Below are 21,231 nucleotides of genomic sequence, written 5' to 3' on the forward strand. Positions count from 1 at the left end.
AAATTTACAGTTCTTTTTGAAAAAAAAAAGTAGTTATAGTAGTACCTGTAACGACCCGAAATTTGTCCAAAGAGGACAATATCTGCTAGTGGTGGATCTGGATCATTACAAATGGTATCAGAGGACGATGTGTCGGCCTTCTCGCTGTTCCCCAAAGGGGTAGACACGAGGCGGTATGCCAGTAAGGACGCGGGGACCCAAAGGGGGTGGATTTGTGGGCGGTCCCACATCGATTGGAGGAGGGAAAGAGTGCAAGCGAGGACGCTGGACCCAAAGAGGGTAGATTGTGATGTCACACATTGGTTGGGAGGAGAACAAACCACCCTTATAAAAACCTTCCCCTAGACGCATTTTAAAGTTTTGAGGGGAAGCCCGAGAGAGAAAACCCAAAGAGGACAATATCTGCTAGCGGTGAATCTGGGTCGTTAGAGTACCAATTTCTTAGTAAATATAAGATTTTTTTGCTCTTATTTAAATTTATGGTAAAATTAGAGATTTTTTTAAATTTTAAATTTTTTATATTTTATATTTTATATTTAAGATAAATATTGCTAACATTTTTTTTTTTTCATTTTATCTTTCGTTATAAGTTGATCGGATGTTAATAGTTAGCTAATGGTGACACCGACATGAACATAACGCAACAGCTAAGACATCCACTTCTTTCCGTGAGGATGAAGATTCGAATTTTCAACATTCTCGGGGAAGCATTTATGGTCGTTACTCATGGCTAGACAACCTGTGCTATCCAAAAGGTTGTTTTCTCTATCAGTCTGATACTCATGGCTAGACATCTTGTGCTATCCTTGAGAGCCAATGATCCTTCATTTTTTCTTGTGTTTTCAACAAACTGACAACTGAACAAGTGTAGCATGATGAACAATACAAAAATTGTACAAGCTCAGGGGTTGAAATCAAATATTCAGACATATCAATGTTTCAAAATTGCAGATGTATCGTCTCCTCCACTTGAATGTAAGTGATCCATATTTCTGCCATCAAGCAAAAGTTGCAAGTCCCACCTTTGAGCTCCTTTTAACTGCATCATAGAAAGAAAAACAATGAAGAAACCATAAGAGGCATCATATTTATGAGATTTATCTGTCAGATCTCACGTCGGTTGGAGACGAGAACAAAACATTTTTTAAAAGGGTGTGGAAACCTCTTCTTAACAGACGCGTTTTAAAAATCTTGAGAGGAAGCCCGAAAGGAAAGTCCCAAAGAGAACAATAGTTGTTTGTGGTGGACTTAAGTTGTTAGAGATGGTATCAGAGCCAGACACTGGGCGATGTGCCAGTGAGGAGACTAAGCCCGGAAGGGGGTGGACACGAGGCGGTGTGCCAAAAAGGACGCTGGTTCCCGAAGGGAGGTGGATTGGGGGCTCCCACGTCGATTGGAAAAGAGAATGAGTGCCAACGAGAACGCTGAGCCCAGAAGGGGGTGGATTGTGAGATCCCACATTGGTTGGGGAGGAGAATGAAACATTCTTTATAAGGGTGTGGAAATCTCTCCCTAACATATACATTTTAAAAAACGCTTAGAAGAACCCTTGAATAAACGATCAATTATCAACTGACAAATCAAACAGTCATCAAAAAGGAATTCATCAAAAGGGAAAGAATTCCTGTTGTATACTGGTACAATTACGCAATAGGAATTACCTTGTCACAATCTTAGATGATAATCAAGAGTATAGGCATGAATATCTGAAGCACCAGTGCCAGGCCTGAAAAAAACAGTCCACAAACAAAATTAAATGCCAAAACCATCCAATGAATTGAACTGCATCAACCCCTTATACACTAGTTACTAGGGAGCATGATTATTATCGAACTAAAGAGAGCAGAACATGGCCTAAAGGCCGTAGGGATCTAGCAGATATTATCTTCTTTGAGCTTTCACTTCCGGACTTCCTCTCAAGGTTTTAAAATGTGTCCTACTAGGGAGAGATTTCAACACCCTTATAAAGAATGCTTTGTTCCCCTCTCCCACCGATGTGGGATCTCACATTCCACCCCCCTCCAGGGACCAGCGTCCTTGCTGGCACTCGTTCCCCTCTCTAATCGATGTGGGGTCTCACAATCCACCCCCTTTCGGGGCTCAGCATCCTCGCTGGCACATCGTCCGGTGTCTGGCTCTGATACCCTTTGTAACAGCCCAAGCCCACCGCTAGCAGATATTGTCCTTTTTGAGCTTTGATCTTACATCTACAGAGAAGATTAAATAGATAATAGGTTTAGTGGTGAGATTATATATTTGAATTCCCACCTGGTGTTTCCTCCCCCAATTGACATTAATAATTCGTGTAACACATGAGTGGGAGTATGAAGAAATTTCATAAAAGATTAAATATATCATAACCTATGTGAGATCCCACGTCGATTGAGAAGAACGAAACATTCTTTATAAGGGTGTGGAAACCTCTCCACGTTTTAAAAACCTTGAGGAGAAGCTCGAAAGAGAAAGCCCAAAAAGAACAATATCTGCTAACGGTAGACTTGAGATGTTACAACTTATCTACTCAATGTGAATCAGAATAATATGAAACATGTATTTAATCGAATATCTGAATAAGTACCTTTTATTGATGGTGCCATAATGGAATGAGACTCTTCCTGCCTTGACATCCTCAACATACTGCACTCACAAGAACAAGATCCAGTTGCTTTAAAGCCATCAAATATTTTGTAGCAAAATTACTAGTTCATGTACCGGTAACCCCCGACTTTTTTTGGATTGTGAGATCGCACATCGGTTGGAGAGGGAAACGAAGCATTCTTTATAAGGGTGTGGAAACCTTTCCCTAGTAGACGAGTTTTAAAACCTTGAAGGGAAGTGCTTGAAGGGAAAGCTAAAAAATGACAATATCTACTAGCGGTGGATTTGGACTATTACAGGTGTGGAAACCTCTCCCTAGCGAACGCGTTTTAAAACCTTGAGGAGAAGCCCGAAAAGGGGTGCCCAAAGAAGACAATATCTGTTAGTGGTGGGGTTAGGCCATTACATTACACCTTTATTTTTACGAAAATAAGGCTCAAATGCTTTGTGGTCATCCTTTTAGGAGGAAAGCATAGAAACTATGAGTCTTATTGTAACTTCTCACAGTTTCAGTTTTTTTTTATAAAAGAAATAAGATTCTTCTTCTTCCTCACCATATGAGCCTCTAATGTACAAAATCCAAACATATTGAAGTTCAAAAGGCACGTACCAGTTTTAAGGTAACCAGCATGGATGAAAATGCAAGAGACTCGAAAGGTATATCGTCAAGAGAAAAAAGACGACATTCTATGGATTCGGGACCAGGAGAGAAATGGGGTGTCTTCAACTTTCCCCTGAAAATTATATACGTCTACAAAAACAAACGTCGATTACGTCATATATTAAGTACGGGACGCCGAAATATGATCAGGAAAAGATGTTTCTTTCTTACTTGGCCAATTAGAGGGATGTCTAGCTGAGCAAAAGGGGATGTAACTTCAACTTCTGCATTTGCTTCTTCCAAGGTTTCCCTAATTGCACCATCAACAGCTGACTCCCCAATTTCCATGTAACCAGCTGGGAGAGTCCTATTGAATAACTAGATCTCAAATGCAGTAATAAAAGTTATCAAAGAAGGAAGGATTAACTAAGTGTCAATAAGTTATTCGCTGCTGCGTCATGCACATTTTGGTTTTCTTAACGGATTTAAACGTCGTCAACGTACATACCATAGGCCATAAGATGGCTCGATCTTCCTCTTGCAAAGTAAGATCTTGTCATCATGATGAATCAAACAACCCACAACCTACAAGTATCAATCCAGAAAATACGTAAAGTATAGATATTATCCATATAGGAGAATAAACTAATGAGCAAGAAAATAACAGCTCAAGCCCATTGCTAGCAGATATTGTTTTCTTTGGGCTTTCCCAGTTGAAGAAACCCATTTCTAATAACCAAAAGTCGCTAATGGTATCAGAGCCAGACATTGGGCAATGTGCTAGCAAAGAGGCTAAGCTTTGAAGGGGGTGGATTGGGGGGTCCCACGTCGATTAGAGAAGGGAATGAGTGCCAGCAAGGACGCTAGGCCATGAAAGGGGGTGGATTGTGAGATCTCGCATCGGTTGGAGAGGAGAACTAAACATTTTTTATAAGGGCGTGGAAACCTCTTCCTAGCAGACACATTTTACAAACCTTGAAGGGAAGCCTGAAAGGGAAAGCCCAAAGAAAACAATATCTGCTAACGATGAGTTTGGACCGTTAGAAAGAAAATATAGCAAAGTCCACCTTGCGAACATGGTTCGCAATGGATATATCTGCATGTACAAACTCTTTAACACTAGCGTAATATATAGCTCTAAGCAAATCCACAAGGAAAACATAAAAAGAAACATAAAATAAGAACAGAAAACGCAAACTATAACAATACTAGTGCAAGATATGTTTCCAAATGATGATATATGAACAAGAAACTTTTTCCAAATAGAAACTGCGGTACATGCTTAAACATTCAGATCTTGATTGTAGTAAACTCCTGCTAAATTATAATAGTAAAGCAAAGAACATTTCATGTTTGAACGGAAAGTTATCCATCTTTTATCACTGAATCAATGAAGATATATGATTATCTTGTTCTTATATTCACGTTCAAGTAATTACATAAACTATTTGGTTACGAAAAAAATGCCTCACTGACAAAATTTTAAAGTTGGCCTAGCAAACTACAAAAATCTAATGCAAAACAAGAGTATTACCATTTTTGGATTCTGATAGGTTATCTTCCCACAAACTGTGCAAATAGCTCTCAGTTTCTCCTCATCATCAGGAATTCCATGCTTTGTTTGGCCTCCACACCACTGGCAGAACCGTACATTACGGATTTTTTCCTGTATAAGAGATTCCATTCGTATATGTTGTAAGTTGTAGTGAAGAATAGGTTCGTGTATCTCCTATGCATGTATTGACATTTATTTGGTTCATAACCCTTTTTCATGTATGACGTTAACACTTCTATGCCTATATAAAGGGTTGTCTAGGATGGTTGAGAGGTATTGAATTTGAGTGTCATTTAGGAGGAACTTTGTTGAGAGATTTTGTAGTGTGAGAGTGTGAGATATACATTTTGTAAACACTTAGATTATTGAGATTGGTTGCTACCCGTGGATGTAGGGGAATTTCTTTGCTCCAAACCACGTAATCTTTGTGTCTCTTCGTTTAATTTTTGTTTGTGGGTGTGTGAGTGCGGTCAATCTTGCTTCAACAATATAGCCAGTCAGTGCGATGAATGCAAAAGCTAAATGCAATAAAAATGAAAAGAAATTCATACAAATCACCCTAGGTTGGGAGTTTTTCATTGATCAAACATAAAACCTTGTATGTATCATTTGTTACCAAGCAACCCATCCTACGGCTATACGTTTCTATCACCATTAAGGGGACCAATATCTAATAGGGCAAGATGAACTTTCCCCAGATACACAATTAATCGTCACAATGAACCCAAATGAATGAAAACAGGCACCGTAAGTGAAATTGATACTCATCAATCAAAAGAATGACTCACAGCTGAGTGGACTACAGTTGAAGATGATGGCGGCGGTGATTCTGACATAGACAAGGGAGACGTGGAAGTGCCGTCTTGATTTGCCTCAGAACATGTAGACCCACAAAACGCTTTGAAAGAAGCAGTTCGAGGAGCCAAGAACATGGAACCGCTGCTAGCACATGACAATCTTGAAGAAGAACAAGAAGACGACGTTGGCAACCGTTTGGAAGAGATGAAATTAAGACTAAATCCAACAATACTATTGGGTTTCAGAAGATTTGAAACAAACCCAGATGAACAACCGAACAGATGAACAGATTTTAGCATTATCAATCTTCAATTTCTTTGAATCGGTATGGAATTTGAAGTCGTAATCAACCAAAAGGATCTTCCAATGAGGAACTTGAATATCATTTCATCTCTTTTCTTCCATTTTTCCAATTGAGGTATGAGAGCCGTCAGCACGCAGCGGGCACAAAGATGAACGAAAATCTCGCGTTGAATTCGGGCTCTGAAATTTTTTGGGGATGTCCGTACATCATATTCGGATTCGTCTCATCGGTAATGTTCTTATCCATTACCCAAAATTTTCATTTTTTTAAAAAATGAATTATGTTTTATTTATTAACCTCTACTCAAATTAATAAATGTGTTTTTCTAATTATAATTCTAATTCTAGTAAATGAATAATTAATTTAATATGAAAACAATTACCAATAAATATTATGTCAATTCAAAATATTTAAACAAAAAGAATTAAATGGAAAATTTTAAGTAAATAGAATTAAATTAAAAAACAATAATTATATTTATTTAGAAATATGAACATTGGAGCTGACGTGTAATGTTTTAATACAGAGCCAGTTTATATTTAATTATCCAATAAATAAATGAAAATGTAGAATTTATTATTGGCAAGTGAATTTAGCAAATTCCCGAATTTGGCCCTGGTCAACGAGGAAAGAGGATCGTTGGATGTGAAGGACATAACGGTCCAGGAGAGGGCAATGACCGAAAAGTTAGACAGCTGGATCCAACGAGAATGTGACGCGTGGCTACAGACCGTGGATTAGTGATTCGGAATAGACGGCCAGGATTTGCGGAAAGGTAATGATGGGGGTTGATTTGCTTTTTTGCATTCCTTTTTAAAAACAAAGAAAGCGAGGGAGGGGGGTGGGTAGTTTTTCGTTCTTTCGTTCTTTCGTTCTTTCGTTCTTTTTCCATTTGAGGCTCAGTTCATTGCCATCGCCATTGCCATCAGCTCAATAGTTTCGAGTTCACAAAGCTTTATTCATTTCAAAGGTATATCATCTATCAATCATTTCTTCCACTTTTGTTTTATGTTTTGGTTTTGATTTTCTTCGAGGAGGACATTCTGAATTCCCGCGACGCTATTGTTTGATCTTGTTTTTCGTGTTATTGTACGTTGATGATCATGCTTGTTTTTTGTTAACGCATTGTGTTTGGATTGGATTTTCTTTTTGTTATTTGGAAATGCCGCGGGTTTCTATGATTGATATCAGCTCAGGAATGATGATCGGGAAATTTTTTTGCGGTGATTCATTTATTGTATGTTGAATTGGCGTTGATCGTATCAGTTTCTATTTTCGCATTGTACTAGATTAGATTTTTTTCTTTTTTTGTTATTTTGGAAAATTTGACAGTTCTATGATTAATATCAGCTCAAATTTTATATATATTGCGGTGATTCCTTTATTGTATAATTAATTGTGTTGATCATGTCAGTTTTTATTTTCACATTTTATTATTATTATTATTTTGGAAATGCTGATGGATTCCGTGATTAATATCAGCTCAGAAATGACGATGGATCATACTTTTTGCAATGATTCGTTTATTATATGTTGAATTGTGTTGATCATGTCCTTTTAATTTGCATTGTGTTTAGATTTGATTTTTTGTTATTTGGAAATGCTGCTGGATTATGTGATTGATATCAGCTCGCGAATGATGATTGAACAAAAAGAAATCAGTGATTCGTTATACTTTACGTTTTTTGGTTTGTTTCTCTCTTGTGTGGATGCGTAGAATAGGATTTTTTGTTTGAAATTTGCCGCCGAAATTGAATAATTGGTTTGGTGTTCTGTTGCGCTTTTCTCATTTATCTGAGCAGCAGCAATGCAGCGTCTGTTAACATGTTACAGTGTCTTATTTTCTACGTGTAAGAGAATTCTAGGAATCTCTATCTCATATCGGGGGCTTGATCTGGGAGATGATCAATTATTTTAATCTGGATTTTACCAATTATTTGTGATTTTTTGCTGCAGACCATTCACAATGGCAGATTCCGAGGATATTCAGCCGCTCGTTTGCGATAATGGAACAGGGATGGTCAAGGTATTGATCCGACATCCATGAACCTCACGTTACAGTTACACCCTGTTTTGGACTTCTTGTTCTGTAATACTTTTTTTCCATTAGCAATGAATAAATCGCCTTTTCTTATTAGCGTTACAATTTATATTTTGCAACAATTGCTGACACTATCTGTAGGCTGGATTTGCTGGAGACGATGCTCCGAGGGCTGTATTTCCTAGCATCGTTGGACGCCCCAGACACACTGGCGTTATGGTTGGTATGGGCCAAAAGGATGCCTATGTTGGTGATGAAGCTCAATCGAAGAGAGGTATTTTGACTTTAAAATATCCCATTGAGCATGGTATCGTTAGCAATTGGGATGATATGGAAAAAATTTGGCATCACACTTTCTACAATGAGCTTCGAGTTGCTCCAGAAGAGCATCCAGTTCTGCTCACCGAAGCACCCCTGAATCCCAAGGCGAATAGAGAGAAAATGACCCAAATAATGTTTGAGACTTTCAACGCCCCCGCTATGTATGTTGCTATCCAGGCCGTCCTTTCCCTTTATGCCAGTGGTCGCACAACTGGTAAGTATTACCCTTTTTCCATTTGTTTTGTATCCTTCCTTTTTTATTAAGTAGATGGATTAAAACTAAAAATATCTATACAAAAACGACATTGTATAGTTTTCTGACTCAGTTTGCCTTCTTAACATGTTCATATTCAAACTTTACTAGATTGCTGCTACTCCGAGCCCATGTATGTATATTAAAACTTAACATGTTCATATTCGATGCTCATGTATGTATATTGTGGGTTGTTTTAAACTTGTAGGGATCGTTATGGATTCTGGTGATGGTGTCAGCCACACAGTTCCAATCTACGAAGGTTATGCTCTCCCACATGCAATCCTCCGTCTAGACCTGGCTGGCCGCGATCTCACAGATGCTCTAATGAAAATCCTGACTGAACGTGGTTACTCTTTCACCACCAGCGCGGAGCGTGAAATTGTGAGAGATATGAAGGAGAAACTAGCTTACATAGCCCTGGACTATGAGCAAGAGCTAGAGACATCAAAAACCAGCTCTTCTGTGGAGAAGAGCTATGAACTACCAGATGGACAGGTGATCACCATTGGAGCTGAAAGATTCCGATGCCCTGAAGTCCTCTTCCAGCCATCCATGATTGGAATGGAAGCAGCTGGTATTCATGAAACCACATACAACTCTATCATGAAATGTGATGTCGATATTAGAAAGGATCTCTATGGCAATATTGTCCTCAGTGGTGGTTCCACCATGTTCACTGGCATTGCTGACAGGATGAGCAAGGAGATCACTGCATTGGCTCCTAGTAGCATGAAGATCAAAGTGGTAGCTCCACCTGAAAGAAAGTACAGTGTCTGGATTGGCGGCTCCATTTTAGCTTCCCTCAGCACTTTCCAACAGGTAAACATCATTTGTATGCATTAAAATTTGTTCATATCATCTACTCCGAACTCAACATTATAATTTCTCTTACTAGCATGGGATTGATCAAAGTTAACTTAAAACTAAATTGGTTGACACATCGTTTTCAATCTAGGACATGACACAAATAGGATGCATTTTGCTTACAAAATTTATTATTTGTCTCATATTACTATTTATGTTTATTTATTATGCCTAGCAATTAATAGACGTGTATGCTTAACAAGTGTTAACACATATCTATTGTGTCTGTCTAATTAAGAACACACTTTAGTCAAACCAAAGTACCATACTTTTACGCTCGTTTTTTGAACTTCATGTCTATGTCTAATTAAGAACTCTATGGTAGATCAAAATTCTTGATTGTTTGAACAATCTTTTGCAGATGTGGATTGCTAAGGCGGAATATGATGAATCTGGGCCATCAATTGTCCACAGGAAATGCTTCTGATTTATTGAAGTTAAAGGTGGAAAGGGAACTTAATACTATATACATGTTCCTTCCACAGATGGAAGAGCTTTCTATCAAGTGGTTGCTTATTTTCCATTAATATTTTTTTTCTTTCATTTTTTGTTCACCATTCTTTGTTCTCATGGTTATTTCATTTTGTTTTTTTTTTTCTTTTGTTTCGCTGCTGGAACATTGAACATGGAAGCAAGCCACTAGCATTCAAGGTTCGATATTTTTACCGTTACTCTTTTCTTGTAGAGAAGTTGTATTATCACTTATTTGGAATGATTGAGTTGAAATCATTTTTTAAAGAAATTATCACGTCAGATTTAAGAAATAATATAAAATGATCAAAAGAACTAGCGTATCATGAGCAATACCCACTTCATGCATTTGATTGCACCCACTTATCATTTATCGAACGTAAGAAATTTTTTTTAGTTCAATAACAATTGAAGGTTGAAATTCGAACTTCTGATCTTTTATTGAGTGCAATTTACAACCATTATCAACAAAGCTGAAACCCCAAATTCAATAAGTTTATTCCAACTTCTGAAGCAGAACGGCTGGAGATTCACATCAAAATGTGAATCCCCAGCATTTGTTTATATGAGTTATGGCCAAAGAGAATGAACAAAAATAAAGAACCTCAAACTTTCTTCATAAAAGGAATTTGAGCAAAAAAAAAAACGCAAAAGAAAGCTCATAAATCAACCAAATGTTTCAAAAAGTTCCAAATCCAAAGTGCAAGTAACAGCTGCTGCTAAATGAGTGTTCTAATAGTCAGATTCATCTTTTCAACCATTCTCATCGACGCCTCGAAGAACAGAGAATTTTGATGGTCCAACGGTATCGGTGAACCCACGAACAGATAGTTCTGGTACATGTGCCTTCTTCCCTTCAAACTCATGGTCCAGAAAGATAACAACAACTGTGATATCATCGTGGAAGAATCGTCGTGTGCCCTTTTCGAGCTTCTTGAGATCATCGTATCTCATCTCCCTCTTCCTCACAGCCTCAGTTAAGGCTGTTTTAACTAGTCTTTTAGCAATTCCCTGATTTTGTCAAAAAGGGTGGGGCGATCAGATCAATGCTATGAACATATACATAAGAAACTTAAGCACTCGAGAATGTAACGTACTGCTCTTGGGTAATTATACACAATATCGACCGCTCGTTGATTCGACAAATGCTCCCAAAGGCCGTCGGATGCAAAAATGAGAAATTTGTCATTTGGTTGTAAAACTCTTGTACTTAACGATGGTTCCGCAGTAAGAACAGGCCGTCGGAGAGGCTCTGCAAGGTGGAATCGTGGAAAGGATGGATCGAGAGAGAACTCTGGCCTTTTCAAATATGCATCGCCTATCGATCTCGAAACCTGATATACCACACAATGATTGAAAACCAAATTAAGGACACACAGGAAGAGACACACCAGAAGACGATTTTCCAATCAAATGTATGCAAATTACGAGCAGTATGTATTTCATGTGTAATAGCTCAAGCCCACCGCTAACAGATATTGTCCTCTTTGGACTTTTCCTTTCGGGTTTTTTCTAAGATGTGTCTACTATGGAGAGGGTCCAACCCTACTCCGACCAATGCCTCGCACCCTCTGGTGACTGGCCCAAGCTCACCGCTTTGGTCTATTATGTATCGTCGTGAGCCTCACGATTTTAAAATGCATGTAATAGGGAGAGGTTTCCACACACATACGAGGAACAACACATAGTTCATGAGCAGCCAGAACAGACAAGTTCAGAACAAATAGAAGCTTTCGTAGCGTTTATATCAAACACGTCTTAGGAAACGTCATACCTGAATTATGCCTTTTATACGCCAAACTCCGTGTTTCATAACAACGATATGCGAGTCATCGGGATGCAACGACTTGAGCTCTTGTCGAACCTCCTCAATACTTGCATTGTGATCCCTTGTCAACTGTTCTGCAACTATCTTATTAGATTTACCTAAACAGCCAATAACAGCCCGGGAATCACCGACGTTACCGACGTATAATGTACCTCTCCAGATAACTCCCACCAGACAACAAGATCCCATTGCTGCAATCGTCGGTTTTATTCCCCATGATCGACGAACAAGAGTAAGAAACCCTTCCTCAGTTGCTAAAAATGCCCTTTGAAGAACATCTCCAGTTATGTCTCCACTTTCTTGAGCAAGTTCTATGATACAAAGAATGGCATACAGCTATTATTAGTACAAACACTTGAAAACAGAACTAATCCACCTAAGTTGCTTAGAAATCCTATAAAGTTCTGCAAAATATGATACTAAAATGAAGATCATCATTGTTTATAAACAATCTCTTCAATATGTTCATCTTTTCTAACGTTTTCAAAGCTTCCAACAGTTCAAACATGTCACAAACCATAGATTTCAGGATCGAACACAGACAATCCAAGAAGATCAACCAAGAACAATAAATAAAAAGCACAGTAAAAGCTCAAAAGAGTTCCAAACCCTTGGAGACTTACTCATTAGGTTCTTGAAAAGGTGATCACAGATAAAGCGAGAAGCATCAGGGCCGCCATGGCCATCATAAACGCCGACGAAAGTGGCATCACGGCCAATCTCAACCTGACTAAAATCCTCAATTACCTCATTCGCCTGAACCACAGCGAAAGAAAAATCCCCATAAGAGTGATTTTCAAGGTCTCTGCTCCACAACAAAGAGTCCTCTAAAGAACAATCTTCATCATCATCCTTGTTCATACGGGCATACCGCCTCACTGGTTTCCAACAAGCCGATGCCATCCTTGCCAGCCACGAAAACATCCCTCATTTCCCTCTGCAACAAAGCCCCAAAACCCAATTTCTCAAAGAGGGATCGATTAAACGAAGACGAATCGAATTGGGTATTTCAGAAATTGAAAAGAAATTCCAAAATGGCGAAGACCCAGAGAAGAAATTTGCGATTTGAAGCAGTAGAGAGTAAAGAACTACAGGAAAATTGAAGGAATGCTTAGAGAAAGAACCAAAAGAGATGAAGAACAGTAACAGAAGCAGAATCAAATGGGTTATGGAGAAAAACACCAATAAATAAATTGCAATTCAACACTAGTTTGTGTGTTTCAGAGAGAGAAACAGAGAGACGAAGAAGAAGAGAGGAGGTTTCCACACTGAGCAGCCTCTGGAAGGAAAAAAGGGGAAAGGGAAAGTTGACGAAAGCGCGTGTCAGCGAGTGGTGACAAGAAAGTTTCTTTTTTTTTTTTTTTTTTTTTTTTTTTTTTCCTTTTTAAATTTTTATTTGATTTAAATGCTTTTTAATTTTTTAGACTAATAATTATTCTATTTGAGTGGCTCCAATTTTATATTATTATTATTTACACTTTAGCCCTACACTAATTAATATTTATTTTTCAGATCGGATTGTGAGTTTAATGTTCGTGTTCACATTTAAAAATATTTAAAAATATAAATTGATTAAAATTGAGATTTAAAAAATAAGAATAATAAATTGATTAAAATTGCTATTTTATAAAGTTGACGTTTAGATTTGTGGAAAGAAAAAGAAACAAATTAAAAAATTAAAAAACTAAATAGCTTTTGTATAAAGGCTTCAACTTTGGTGAAATTACAATATCTGCCACCGAAAAACCACAAGCAGCGATCACCTTGGAGTTTGACTAATTGCAACCACCGCTTTATTTTTTTAATAAATTAAAAAATGATTATTAGGTATAAATAAAATAAGTGACATTATATAATATTATCCTTCATAGTGTCTTATTAACTAAATCAAATCTATGATTTTTTTTTTTTTAAAATTCTTTATATGCATATCATTTTTTAATTTATTATTCTATTTTTTTTTAATCAGATTTGCATCTCGCAATTTTCATCATTTTTTAACGATAAATAATTTATTTAAATGATTAAATAATATAATTATGATCGAACACATCATATTAAAATTCAAGCGATGATAAGTTAACTAATTTTTTTTATTTTTTAGAGGTTTGGACGAGAGACGAGAGGAGGACACGTGGACGGTAAAGTGGGAGAGGTGGGGGAAATGAAAGGCACAAGGTGAATGTGAATTGTGAAGAAGAAGAAAGATGTTCTTTTTCTTTTTGCCCTTTTGGGTTTGGTTTGGGATCACAAGCTTCTTATTTGCCTTTTATCTCTCTCGAGCTAAAAGTCGAGATGATAAGTACAAATAAAACATAATAGAACTTCACGAGAAATTATTCTAGAAGGTCATCACAATAAGACCAACCTCGTATAGTTGGATATATAAGAAAGAAACTACTTTACATTTGTCTAACTACGATTATACGAGCATGCAAATTTTCAATCTACATGTTCAGTGATTTTTACAAGGTTATCTGTCATATTACACTCACCATATTTAATATTTTTTTTTGCTAAATTAATAAAAATAAGCCCCCTATCTAAAAAATATATAAAGTTTGTAGTACTCAAGATATTTAAGTACGTTGTGTTGCATTGTAATGGTCAAAGGAAAATAATACTCGTGCGTCAAAACGTTCGTAGTGAACCAAATTCACACTTTTGGTATAAAAAACGCTTAGCTCGACACTACTTAATATATATATATATATATATATATAAATTAGACATTTATTTATTTTTCGAAGAAGCACAAAGAGCTTCCTTGTAGAGGAAATAGAATAAGAAGAAAATACAAGTTAATTAGAATAAAAGAAAAAAGCAGGAAGGAATTAGGGAGGTATATAGGGGGAGGGGTAAAAAGGAGATTTCAGCCTCATCTAATAATTTAGAGAATCAGACAATGTCACTTATCAAACGTCTGTGAGTGTTGTAATGTTTCTCTAATAACACCTTTGATGCCCCTTCCACTGTTCTTCGCCACGTCTGCATCGTACCCCCCAAAAATACATTATTATATATATTTAACAATTTCATGAATTTAATATAAAATTTAAACTATATGGATAATACATATTTTTAGGCTTATTTGAGCAATTTATCGTGTACAAATAAATATTATCTATTAAATACTTTTTAAATTAAGAAGAAAAAAAGAAAAGAAAACAAAATTAATTCATTTTAAAATTTAATTATAATCTAGTGAATGCAATTAAAAAATATATGGAATTACCTTTTGAATGGCTCCAAGGAAAGATTTGTTTCTAAAATCTCTAATCCTCAGCTGCTGAGACCTTCCACTGCCATTTCCAATCCCGATTTTCTTCAGCACAACCGATTTCCTCCCCGCCGGCGGAATCAGCCACTTACGCTCCACCACACCGCCGCCGGACGGGCTCTCGCACTCCTCATTCGGCCTCCTCCGCCGCCTCTTAACCACTGTCGACAGCCTCCTTCCGCCGCCGGACTCCGAGCCCACCTCTGCAAACTTCTTCAAAAGCTGGTCGGAGGACTTTCTGGGAACATGCTGAACACTGCCATTAACGCCAAGTGAAGAAGAATCCATGGTTCTAGAGAGAGAAAGAGAGAGAGAGAAGAGAAGGGAAAGTGGAGATAGAGTGAGAAATTGGGAATATGGGTTTAGAATAATAAAGGGAGAAATTAAGCCGTTGGGGTTAGTGAACGAATAATTTTGTATTTTTCCATTTTAATAAAGCTTTCAAATATAGCCGTTGAGGGAGTGATAATGGAGAGACAGAGCAATAAGAGAGAAACACAGAGAGGTCGTTTGTTTGGTCCGAAGAAGACAATCCGACGTGTCCTCATTTGCGTTTTCTGAAATTCCCATGTTCTTGCTGACAAGGATCCCGATTCCTTTGACCGACGGCGACGTGAATAACGCATCTTGTCGGGTCGGGTCATGGTTTATGGGTTTATTATTTTATTTTCTTCTCGGATTTGGATCCAAAGTTTAGATTTCTAATTTTTATTTAATATATCAATTAATTTTTAAAAAATTAAAATTTTAAGAAATTTACTAATAACAAAAAAACAATTAAAATTTTAGACCTATTTAAACACAATTTAAAAAAAAAAAAAAAAAAAAAAAAAAAAATTGGACTAAACTCACACTAATCCCTACTAAAAAAAAAATATTAATTTAGCACTATCATCCTCCTCCCCAGAAGATGAACGGTTGAGAAAATGGCGATCATTCTGCATTTCACTGCAAACCCTTTTTACACCATACATAAACAACTGAATTCCAAACCAGATTCTCGATCGATCGCTTTAACGTTTCTTTTGACATAATAATCAGCTGAATTCAGTCTCGAAACTCAGAACGTGGCAGTCGAGATTTCTCAAATTAAGCTGCAAAAGGGATGAGGACAACATTATCTTTGGAATCAATTATAGTTGAGATACAGAAGATGAAGGGGACCAGTAAAAAAACACACAAAAAATATCCAGATGAAGTTTCCGAGGAAAACGATGACGACGACACAGATGATTTGGTTGCATGAACATTAAAAGTTCAACAAACAAATGAGGGCCAATTTGTTGAGCATAAATATTTGTATTGGTAATTCTCTATATAAACAACATGCTTCAACCTTTGATCTAACTACGTTTCACTCCAACAGTAATGACTAGGGAGATGTGGTAAACAAGTATAAATATTGGGTAAAGGTGAATCAGTAAAAGAAAATTACCATTACGGCAACCCCATTCTCGCAAAATCTTGGAATTGCGATGAGTCTTACCATCTGTCCTTCAGAACCTGCATTTTCAAAAAGTAATATACATTGACAATAAATTACCTTGTTCATACATCCTTTAGGAGAAGTAAATCAGCAATTATACTAATTAATATAGAGAGTTTATGTGAAAATATACCCTTTATTAAGCGAGTATCAAACTTGTCCTGATTGCCAATAAAATAGACATGAGGACAGCTTTCAATCAGGAAAGGATCTCGATCGGTGAAAGGGTAACAACCTGTAAGACTCGAATAATATAAATACTACTTACGAAAAGTTTTATATTATTGCAAAGTTTTTTATAAAATCAAGAAGAGATTGTTTCAATGGCTTATCCACCAACACAAATAAAAATGTAACTTGTACCAAGAGTATTTGGAGCAGTTGGTGCTAGATGCCTCCATCTCAAGGTCCTCTCCATAAATTCAAGTTTATCTTTAGCTTCGGAATACTTGTCAAGATCGTCTGCGTTCTGGCCCGATGTTCCAAGAAACCTGAAACCAAAGGACTACCAATTGAAGTGTGGCTGATTCAAGTTCACACTAAACAGCCAATTACCCTATCAGGATGACATTATTGACTTGCCTGAAATTATCAAGCTCAAAACAATGAGGGTTAGTGCAAGATCTGAAAGTGTTATAAGCTGACGATCCAGGAAAAAGGCATCTGTGCAAAGGCTGCAACGAAAATGACATTATGGACAAATCAAACAAGGGATGAAAAGCAGGAGTTTCGGCTGTAACCTGCTGGGGTAACGAAAAATTGGCTGGGTCACTGGGACCCGGCATGATGTCCACAGATAAACCTGCAGCAAGCTGATGAAAAGGATAATGGATTTACAATCAGGTAATTGGATTAAAGGAAAAAAGAATATAAATTTGAATTTGATAAAAAGTTGGACTGAGAATCAACTGGATAAGAACCTGATTCAACAGGATATCTAACTCTTTAAGTGGTTCTGTCAGCTTCGTTTGGTCCTTAGCAGATAAGTGCTGCAGAAATACATCATGCATGCATCAACAAAAAGCCTAGCATCCCTGACATTACTAGGGAATGCACAGAAAATAATTGAATACTGGGATGGCTCTAAATTTCCCCTTATCCTTATCTAACAAACGTCACGTTAACTTTTCTTTCATTTTCTTCTCGAAATTAGAAAATTACATGTTAAATAAGAACTCCAGTAAATTAATCGAGAAAAACCATAAAACGAATTGTTCCATTCAAGGCTTCTTGTAAAAGTTCAAGAAGACCAGCCTTTCAATTCTTTCATTAGTAAGTAATGACAAGAAAAGATACTACATTCGTTAAAGAAAATAAACTGATCTCGGCAACATATTTAAACATATTGAAACAGGATATATCGGAAACATAGTTTGTGAAGCCTCTACCTGCCCATTTAAAAGTCCACGAGGAATTTCAACAGAATTCCCAGCAATAACAACATGAACTATTTGAGCCGCAATCCCTTGTTCCTGTTCAGTTAATGGTTCTAAAAAGCTTAGCAACTGATAAACATTTAGAGAGGGAAAATATAAAGATGAAACCAACCTTCTCATCCCCTAAATGTCCTGTTATATGATCAACAAGGAGCTGAAACTGTAGAGGATTAGAGCTACTGCTCCCAATACTTAGGCCCGACACAAAAACCACGTATTTATCTTCGTCTGCATACATTTGAACCTTTTTAATATAAGAAATACTGCTATAAAGCATCTTGGTCCCTCATGAACCTTCATAATCATTTTGAAAGGAGTGTCATATACTCTTAGGAACATTATTAATATTCAAACGACATTCCACTATGAGGAGACCTTAGTCTAATTAATCAAACGGTAACCATCATCCATCTTCAGAGAAACAGCCGGTCGTATCAAGGAGCAATTCAAAAGTGAGTGAAGAGCAATACCCCATGGCTGTTCACCACAATCGCACAAAATATGTTGCAATTGACAGACACTTCATTAAAAAAAATATCATCAAGTAAAGCATGACTCTTATCTATACACCCTCAAGGCTTCAAAATGTTCACTATTTAAGGAACAATAAACTAATATGGCAGAAATTGGTGACATTAAAGTATAACAAAATACGTGATTAAACCTCTCACTACATCATAATTGAATCCATTTCACTCCTGTAAAAAGATGGAAACAGTAAATACGAAAAAAAAAGAGGGAGGTTATCCCATCTTACTTGGTACGAGAGGCCGCTCTATCTGAGGTGGCAAACCAGCTTCTAGGATGTCATCAACAAAAAAGTCACCAACGCAGGTTTCCTTTCCATGCAATGCAACAATAATCCCTGGCACACATATTAGACAATACATTATGAATTGTTGCATTAATTGCAGCAGGGAAGAAAAACAATACATGAGCAGCAACAAAAAATGCAATATGAATCAACTCATACAAAATTAGAAGAGAAGTTAGAGGATGAACAGGTGCAGCATGTACCAACATGCTCAAAAAATTTATCACAATTTTATGAAATTCCTCGAGGATCTCGCTGGGAAAAGGGCATCATAGTTCTATTCGATTTTATTCTGTGATACGGACCTGTAGCATATACAGAAGGTAAAAGCACAGCCCCAGAAAGCTTTACTCTCCCACTGTCATCTTCCAAGACTAGATAATCATCTGGATGCATAAAGTTGTGTGGCTTAACCAGTGGGGTGACAGATCTCTGTACATTCCATTTAAGCGTCTCAATCAAATCCCATAAAGCCAAAATCATAAAAGAGTCGTATAAATGGTAGTTGACATATTTGTTTGAAGTATTACCTCCTTTGAATACTCGTCCAGAATGGTAGGTTTAAGTTTCATGTGCTTGTAGAGGGTTCCAACGATGACACATTCCTTGCCTTCCTCCAACTCCAATACAGTACGAACTGCAAGACATTGTTTTCAAGAAAATTTTCACCTGACCCATAAAACCCATTCCTCAAGAAATTCCTTCTAAATTCTACCTTAAATTATGATTAAAAACACAATGCTTAAACAGTACACTTGCAACTTACATGCAAGACGAAAAGCTAAAAAGCAATTTAAAGTAAGGATTGGTTCAAATCCATTCTAAATTGAGTTCAACCACATCAATACGAACACTGAACTTTTGAATGTGTTAAGATATCAAAACCCACCAAAAGGGAGAAAATGAACCGATTAAAGGACCCTAAAATCAATAATTATTATGTACTCATGCATCCAGAACAAAGTCCACTTTCCATCCCACTTCTCATGGTATCAAATAGAAAAACATAATGAAAAGGGAAAATAAATACCAGGTAAATGGGGTTTCCACTTGGAGACAAGTGAATGAAGTATCGTTCTCATCAAGTGGAGTCGAACAAAGTAAATATGACTGTATTGCTGGCCCTTGTACGTCTCCTTCTGAATCTTGTACTGCTCATCCTACATCAAATAACACCATTTAGCCCAAAAAACAAACAAATAAACAACAAACCGGCGAGATTGTTCCTAATTCCCGCGCATTTTCCGGCCTTCATTGAATTCCGTTACTGAAGTAAGTGAAACGAGCAAATAACAAGGGAAATTTTCTCCCACTTCCAAAGTAGCCGTGCTGGGGGAAAGAAAAAAGGCGGGAAAGCCAAAAGAACTTTCGAGGAAATTAACAGCGAACTAAGAAATAGAAGAGACTGAGAGATACCAATATTTCATAGGTACACTGCTTGCGCAGGAGATTCTTCTGTGAATCGATTTCCATGGCGAGGAAGAGAATGATTTTACTCCGACGAACCTCAATCGGTAGGGTAGAACCGTAGAATTCCCCTGCTTCAAAATTGGCGCAATTTCCAGACTGCTTTTTCATTCCCCAAAACTTCAATTCTAAAATTCTAAGAGAAAAACTTGGGCCGTACTTGGGCCGCTCCAGCTTTTGCAGGCCCACTCACGTGGCCCATTTAAAAGGTTAAAAAATCAAATTATGGGCCGTACCTGAGCTTTTGCAGCCCACTCACGTGACCCAGTTAAAAGTAAACAAATTAAATTGTGGGCCGTACCAGAGCTTTAGCAGCCCACTCACGTGGCCCAGTTAAAAGGTTAAAAAATTAAATTGTGGGCCGTACCTGAGTTTTAACAGCCCACTCACGTGGCCCAGTTAAAAGGTTATAGAAAATTTGTAAATTAGAGGCCGTTTCTGGGCCGCCCTGCTTTTACAGCCCACTCACGTGGCCCAGTTAAAAGGTTAAAGAAAATGTAAATATGGGCCGTACCAGGGCCGCTCCAACTTTTGCAGCCCACTCACGTGGCCCAGTTAAAAGAAAATTAAATTATGGGCCGCACCTGAGCTTTTGCAGCCCACTCACGTGGCCCAGTAAGTAAAAAAAAATAAATTTTGGGCCGTATCTGAGCTTTTGCAGCCCACTCACGTGGCCCATTTAAAAGGTTAAAAAATTAAATTGTGGGCCGTACCTGAGCTGTTGCAGCCCACTCACGTGGCCCAGTTAAAAGGTTACAAAAATTAAATTGTGGGCCGTACCTGAGCTTTGCAGCCCACTCACGTGGCCCAGTCTAAAAGGTTAAAGAAAATTTGTAAATTATAGGCCGATTCTGGGCCGCTCCTGCTTTTGCAGCCCACTTACGGGGCCCAGTTAAAAGGTTAAAGAAATTTGTAAATTATGGGCCGTACCTGGGCCACTCCAGCTTTTGCAGTCCACTAACGTAGCCCAGTTAAAAGGTAAAAGAAATTTGTAAATTATGGGCCGTACCTGGGCCGCTTCAGCTTCTGCAGCCCACTAACGTGGCCCAGTTAAAAGGTTAAAGAAAATTTGTAAATTATGAAATTTAAAAAATGATGCAAAAAGAAAAAT

The 21,231-nt window shown here is 37.4% G+C and overlaps 5 protein-coding genes across 5 annotated transcripts; 1 reads left to right on the top strand and 4 right to left on the bottom strand.

Moving 5' to 3' along the window:
- Positions 1 to 806: 806 nt before the first annotated feature.
- NUDX23 (nudix hydrolase homolog 23) lies at positions 807 to 6,099 on the bottom strand. Its single transcript, XM_087122663.1, has 8 exons — positions 5,543 to 6,099; positions 4,734 to 4,865; positions 3,708 to 3,784; positions 3,431 to 3,566; positions 3,209 to 3,349; positions 2,579 to 2,637; positions 1,662 to 1,726; positions 807 to 1,039 (listed from the first exon to the last, which is right to left on the bottom strand). The coding sequence occupies exons 1-7, from the start codon at positions 5,849 to 5,851 to the stop codon at positions 1,666 to 1,668; spliced, it is 915 nt and encodes a 304-aa protein (XP_086978789.1). The 5' UTR covers positions 5,852 to 6,099; the 3' UTR covers positions 807 to 1,039; positions 1,662 to 1,665.
- Positions 6,100 to 6,680: 581 nt separating this feature from the next.
- On the top strand, positions 6,681 to 10,009 carry LOC111790314 (actin). Its single transcript, XM_023671173.2, has 5 exons — positions 6,681 to 6,826; positions 7,813 to 7,882; positions 8,039 to 8,432; positions 8,680 to 9,293; positions 9,700 to 10,009. The coding sequence occupies exons 2-5, from the start codon at positions 7,823 to 7,825 to the stop codon at positions 9,763 to 9,765; spliced, it is 1,134 nt and encodes a 377-aa protein (XP_023526941.1). The 5' UTR covers positions 6,681 to 6,826; positions 7,813 to 7,822; the 3' UTR covers positions 9,766 to 10,009.
- A 396-nt stretch (positions 10,010 to 10,405) lies between these two features.
- On the bottom strand, positions 10,406 to 12,918 carry LOC111790313 (putative protein phosphatase 2C 68). Its single transcript, XM_023671172.2, has 4 exons — positions 12,261 to 12,918; positions 11,584 to 11,948; positions 10,907 to 11,143; positions 10,406 to 10,820 (listed from the first exon to the last, which is right to left on the bottom strand). Exons 1-4 carry the CDS (start codon positions 12,559 to 12,561, stop codon positions 10,563 to 10,565), a joined length of 1,161 nt encoding a protein of 386 aa, XP_023526940.2. The 5' UTR covers positions 12,562 to 12,918; the 3' UTR covers positions 10,406 to 10,562.
- A 1,436-nt stretch (positions 12,919 to 14,354) lies between these two features.
- LOC111790316 (uncharacterized) lies at positions 14,355 to 15,306 on the bottom strand. The gene is made up of 2 exons (XM_023671175.2): positions 14,873 to 15,306; positions 14,355 to 14,625 (listed from the first exon to the last, which is right to left on the bottom strand). Exons 1-2 carry the CDS (start codon positions 15,203 to 15,205, stop codon positions 14,536 to 14,538), a joined length of 423 nt encoding a protein of 140 aa, XP_023526943.2. The 5' UTR covers positions 15,206 to 15,306; the 3' UTR covers positions 14,355 to 14,535.
- Positions 15,307 to 15,641: 335 nt separating this feature from the next.
- POLD2 (DNA polymerase delta small subunit) lies at positions 15,642 to 20,231 on the bottom strand. The gene is made up of 14 exons (XM_023672220.2): positions 20,070 to 20,231; positions 19,684 to 19,813; positions 19,184 to 19,290; positions 18,959 to 19,085; positions 18,597 to 18,704; positions 17,952 to 18,067; positions 17,792 to 17,875; positions 17,324 to 17,392; positions 17,144 to 17,215; positions 16,986 to 17,077; positions 16,767 to 16,894; positions 16,537 to 16,638; positions 16,353 to 16,420; positions 15,642 to 16,011 (listed from the first exon to the last, which is right to left on the bottom strand). The coding sequence occupies exons 1-14, from the start codon at positions 20,229 to 20,231 to the stop codon at positions 15,955 to 15,957; spliced, it is 1,422 nt and encodes a 473-aa protein (XP_023527988.2). The 3' UTR covers positions 15,642 to 15,954.
- Between the last annotated feature and the right edge of the window lie 1,000 nt (positions 20,232 to 21,231).

This window comes from Cucurbita pepo, chromosome 3, assembly GCF_057944985.1.
Source record: "Cucurbita pepo subsp. pepo isolate OVF chromosome 3, ASM5794498v1, whole genome shotgun sequence".
Taxonomy (NCBI): Eukaryota; Viridiplantae; Streptophyta; class Magnoliopsida; order Cucurbitales; family Cucurbitaceae; genus Cucurbita; species Cucurbita pepo.

Bases quoted from the DNA above. Each gene is read 5' to 3' on its own strand.
- LOC111790314 (XM_023671173.2), top strand. From the start codon at position 7,823: ATGGCAGATTCCGAGGATATTCAGCCGCTCGTTTGCGATAATGGAACA. The intron at 8,433-8,679 runs GTAAGTATTACC...TTAAACTTGTAG, and splicing joins TGCCAGTGGTCGCACAACTG to GGATCGTTATGGATTCTGGT. The intron at 9,294-9,699 runs GTAAACATCATT...AATCTTTTGCAG, and splicing joins CCCTCAGCACTTTCCAACAG to ATGTGGATTGCTAAGGCGGA.
- LOC111790316 (XM_023671175.2), bottom strand. From the start codon at position 15,205: ATGGATTCTTCTTCACTTGGCGTTAATGGCAGTGTTCAGCATGTTCCC. The intron at 14,626-14,872 runs GTAATTCCATAT...GGTACGATGCAG, and splicing joins TCCTTGGAGCCATTCAAAAG to ACGTGGCGAAGAACAGTGGA.
- LOC111790313 (XM_023671172.2), bottom strand. From the start codon at position 12,561: ATGTTTTCGTGGCTGGCAAGGATGGCATCGGCTTGTTGGAAACCAGTG. The intron at 11,144-11,583 runs GTATGACGTTTC...GTGGTATATCAG, and splicing joins GTATAAAAGGCATAATTCAG to GTTTCGAGATCGATAGGCGA. The intron at 10,821-10,906 runs GTACGTTACATT...TGACAAAATCAG, and splicing joins TGTATAATTACCCAAGAGCA to GGAATTGCTAAAAGACTAGT.
- NUDX23 (XM_087122663.1), bottom strand. From the start codon at position 5,851: ATGCTAAAATCTGTTCATCTGTTCGGTTGTTCATCTGGGTTTGTTTCA. The intron at 4,866-5,542 runs GTGAGTCATTCT...TCTCTTATACAG, and splicing joins CAACTGTAGTCCACTCAGCT to GAAAAAATCCGTAATGTACG. The intron at 3,350-3,430 runs GTAAGAAAGAAA...TTGTTTTTGTAG, and splicing joins ACATCCCTCTAATTGGCCAA to ACGTATATAATTTTCAGGGG.
- POLD2 (XM_023672220.2), bottom strand. From the start codon at position 20,231: ATGAAAAAGCAGTCTGGAAATTGCGCCAATTTTGAAGCAGGGGAATTC. The intron at 19,814-20,069 runs GTATCTCTCAGT...TATTTGATGTAG, and splicing joins AGTGTACCTATGAAATATTG to GATGAGCAGTACAAGATTCA. The intron at 16,895-16,985 runs GCAAGTCAATAA...CTTTGGTTTCAG, and splicing joins TTTGAGCTTGATAATTTCAG to GTTTCTTGGAACATCGGGCC.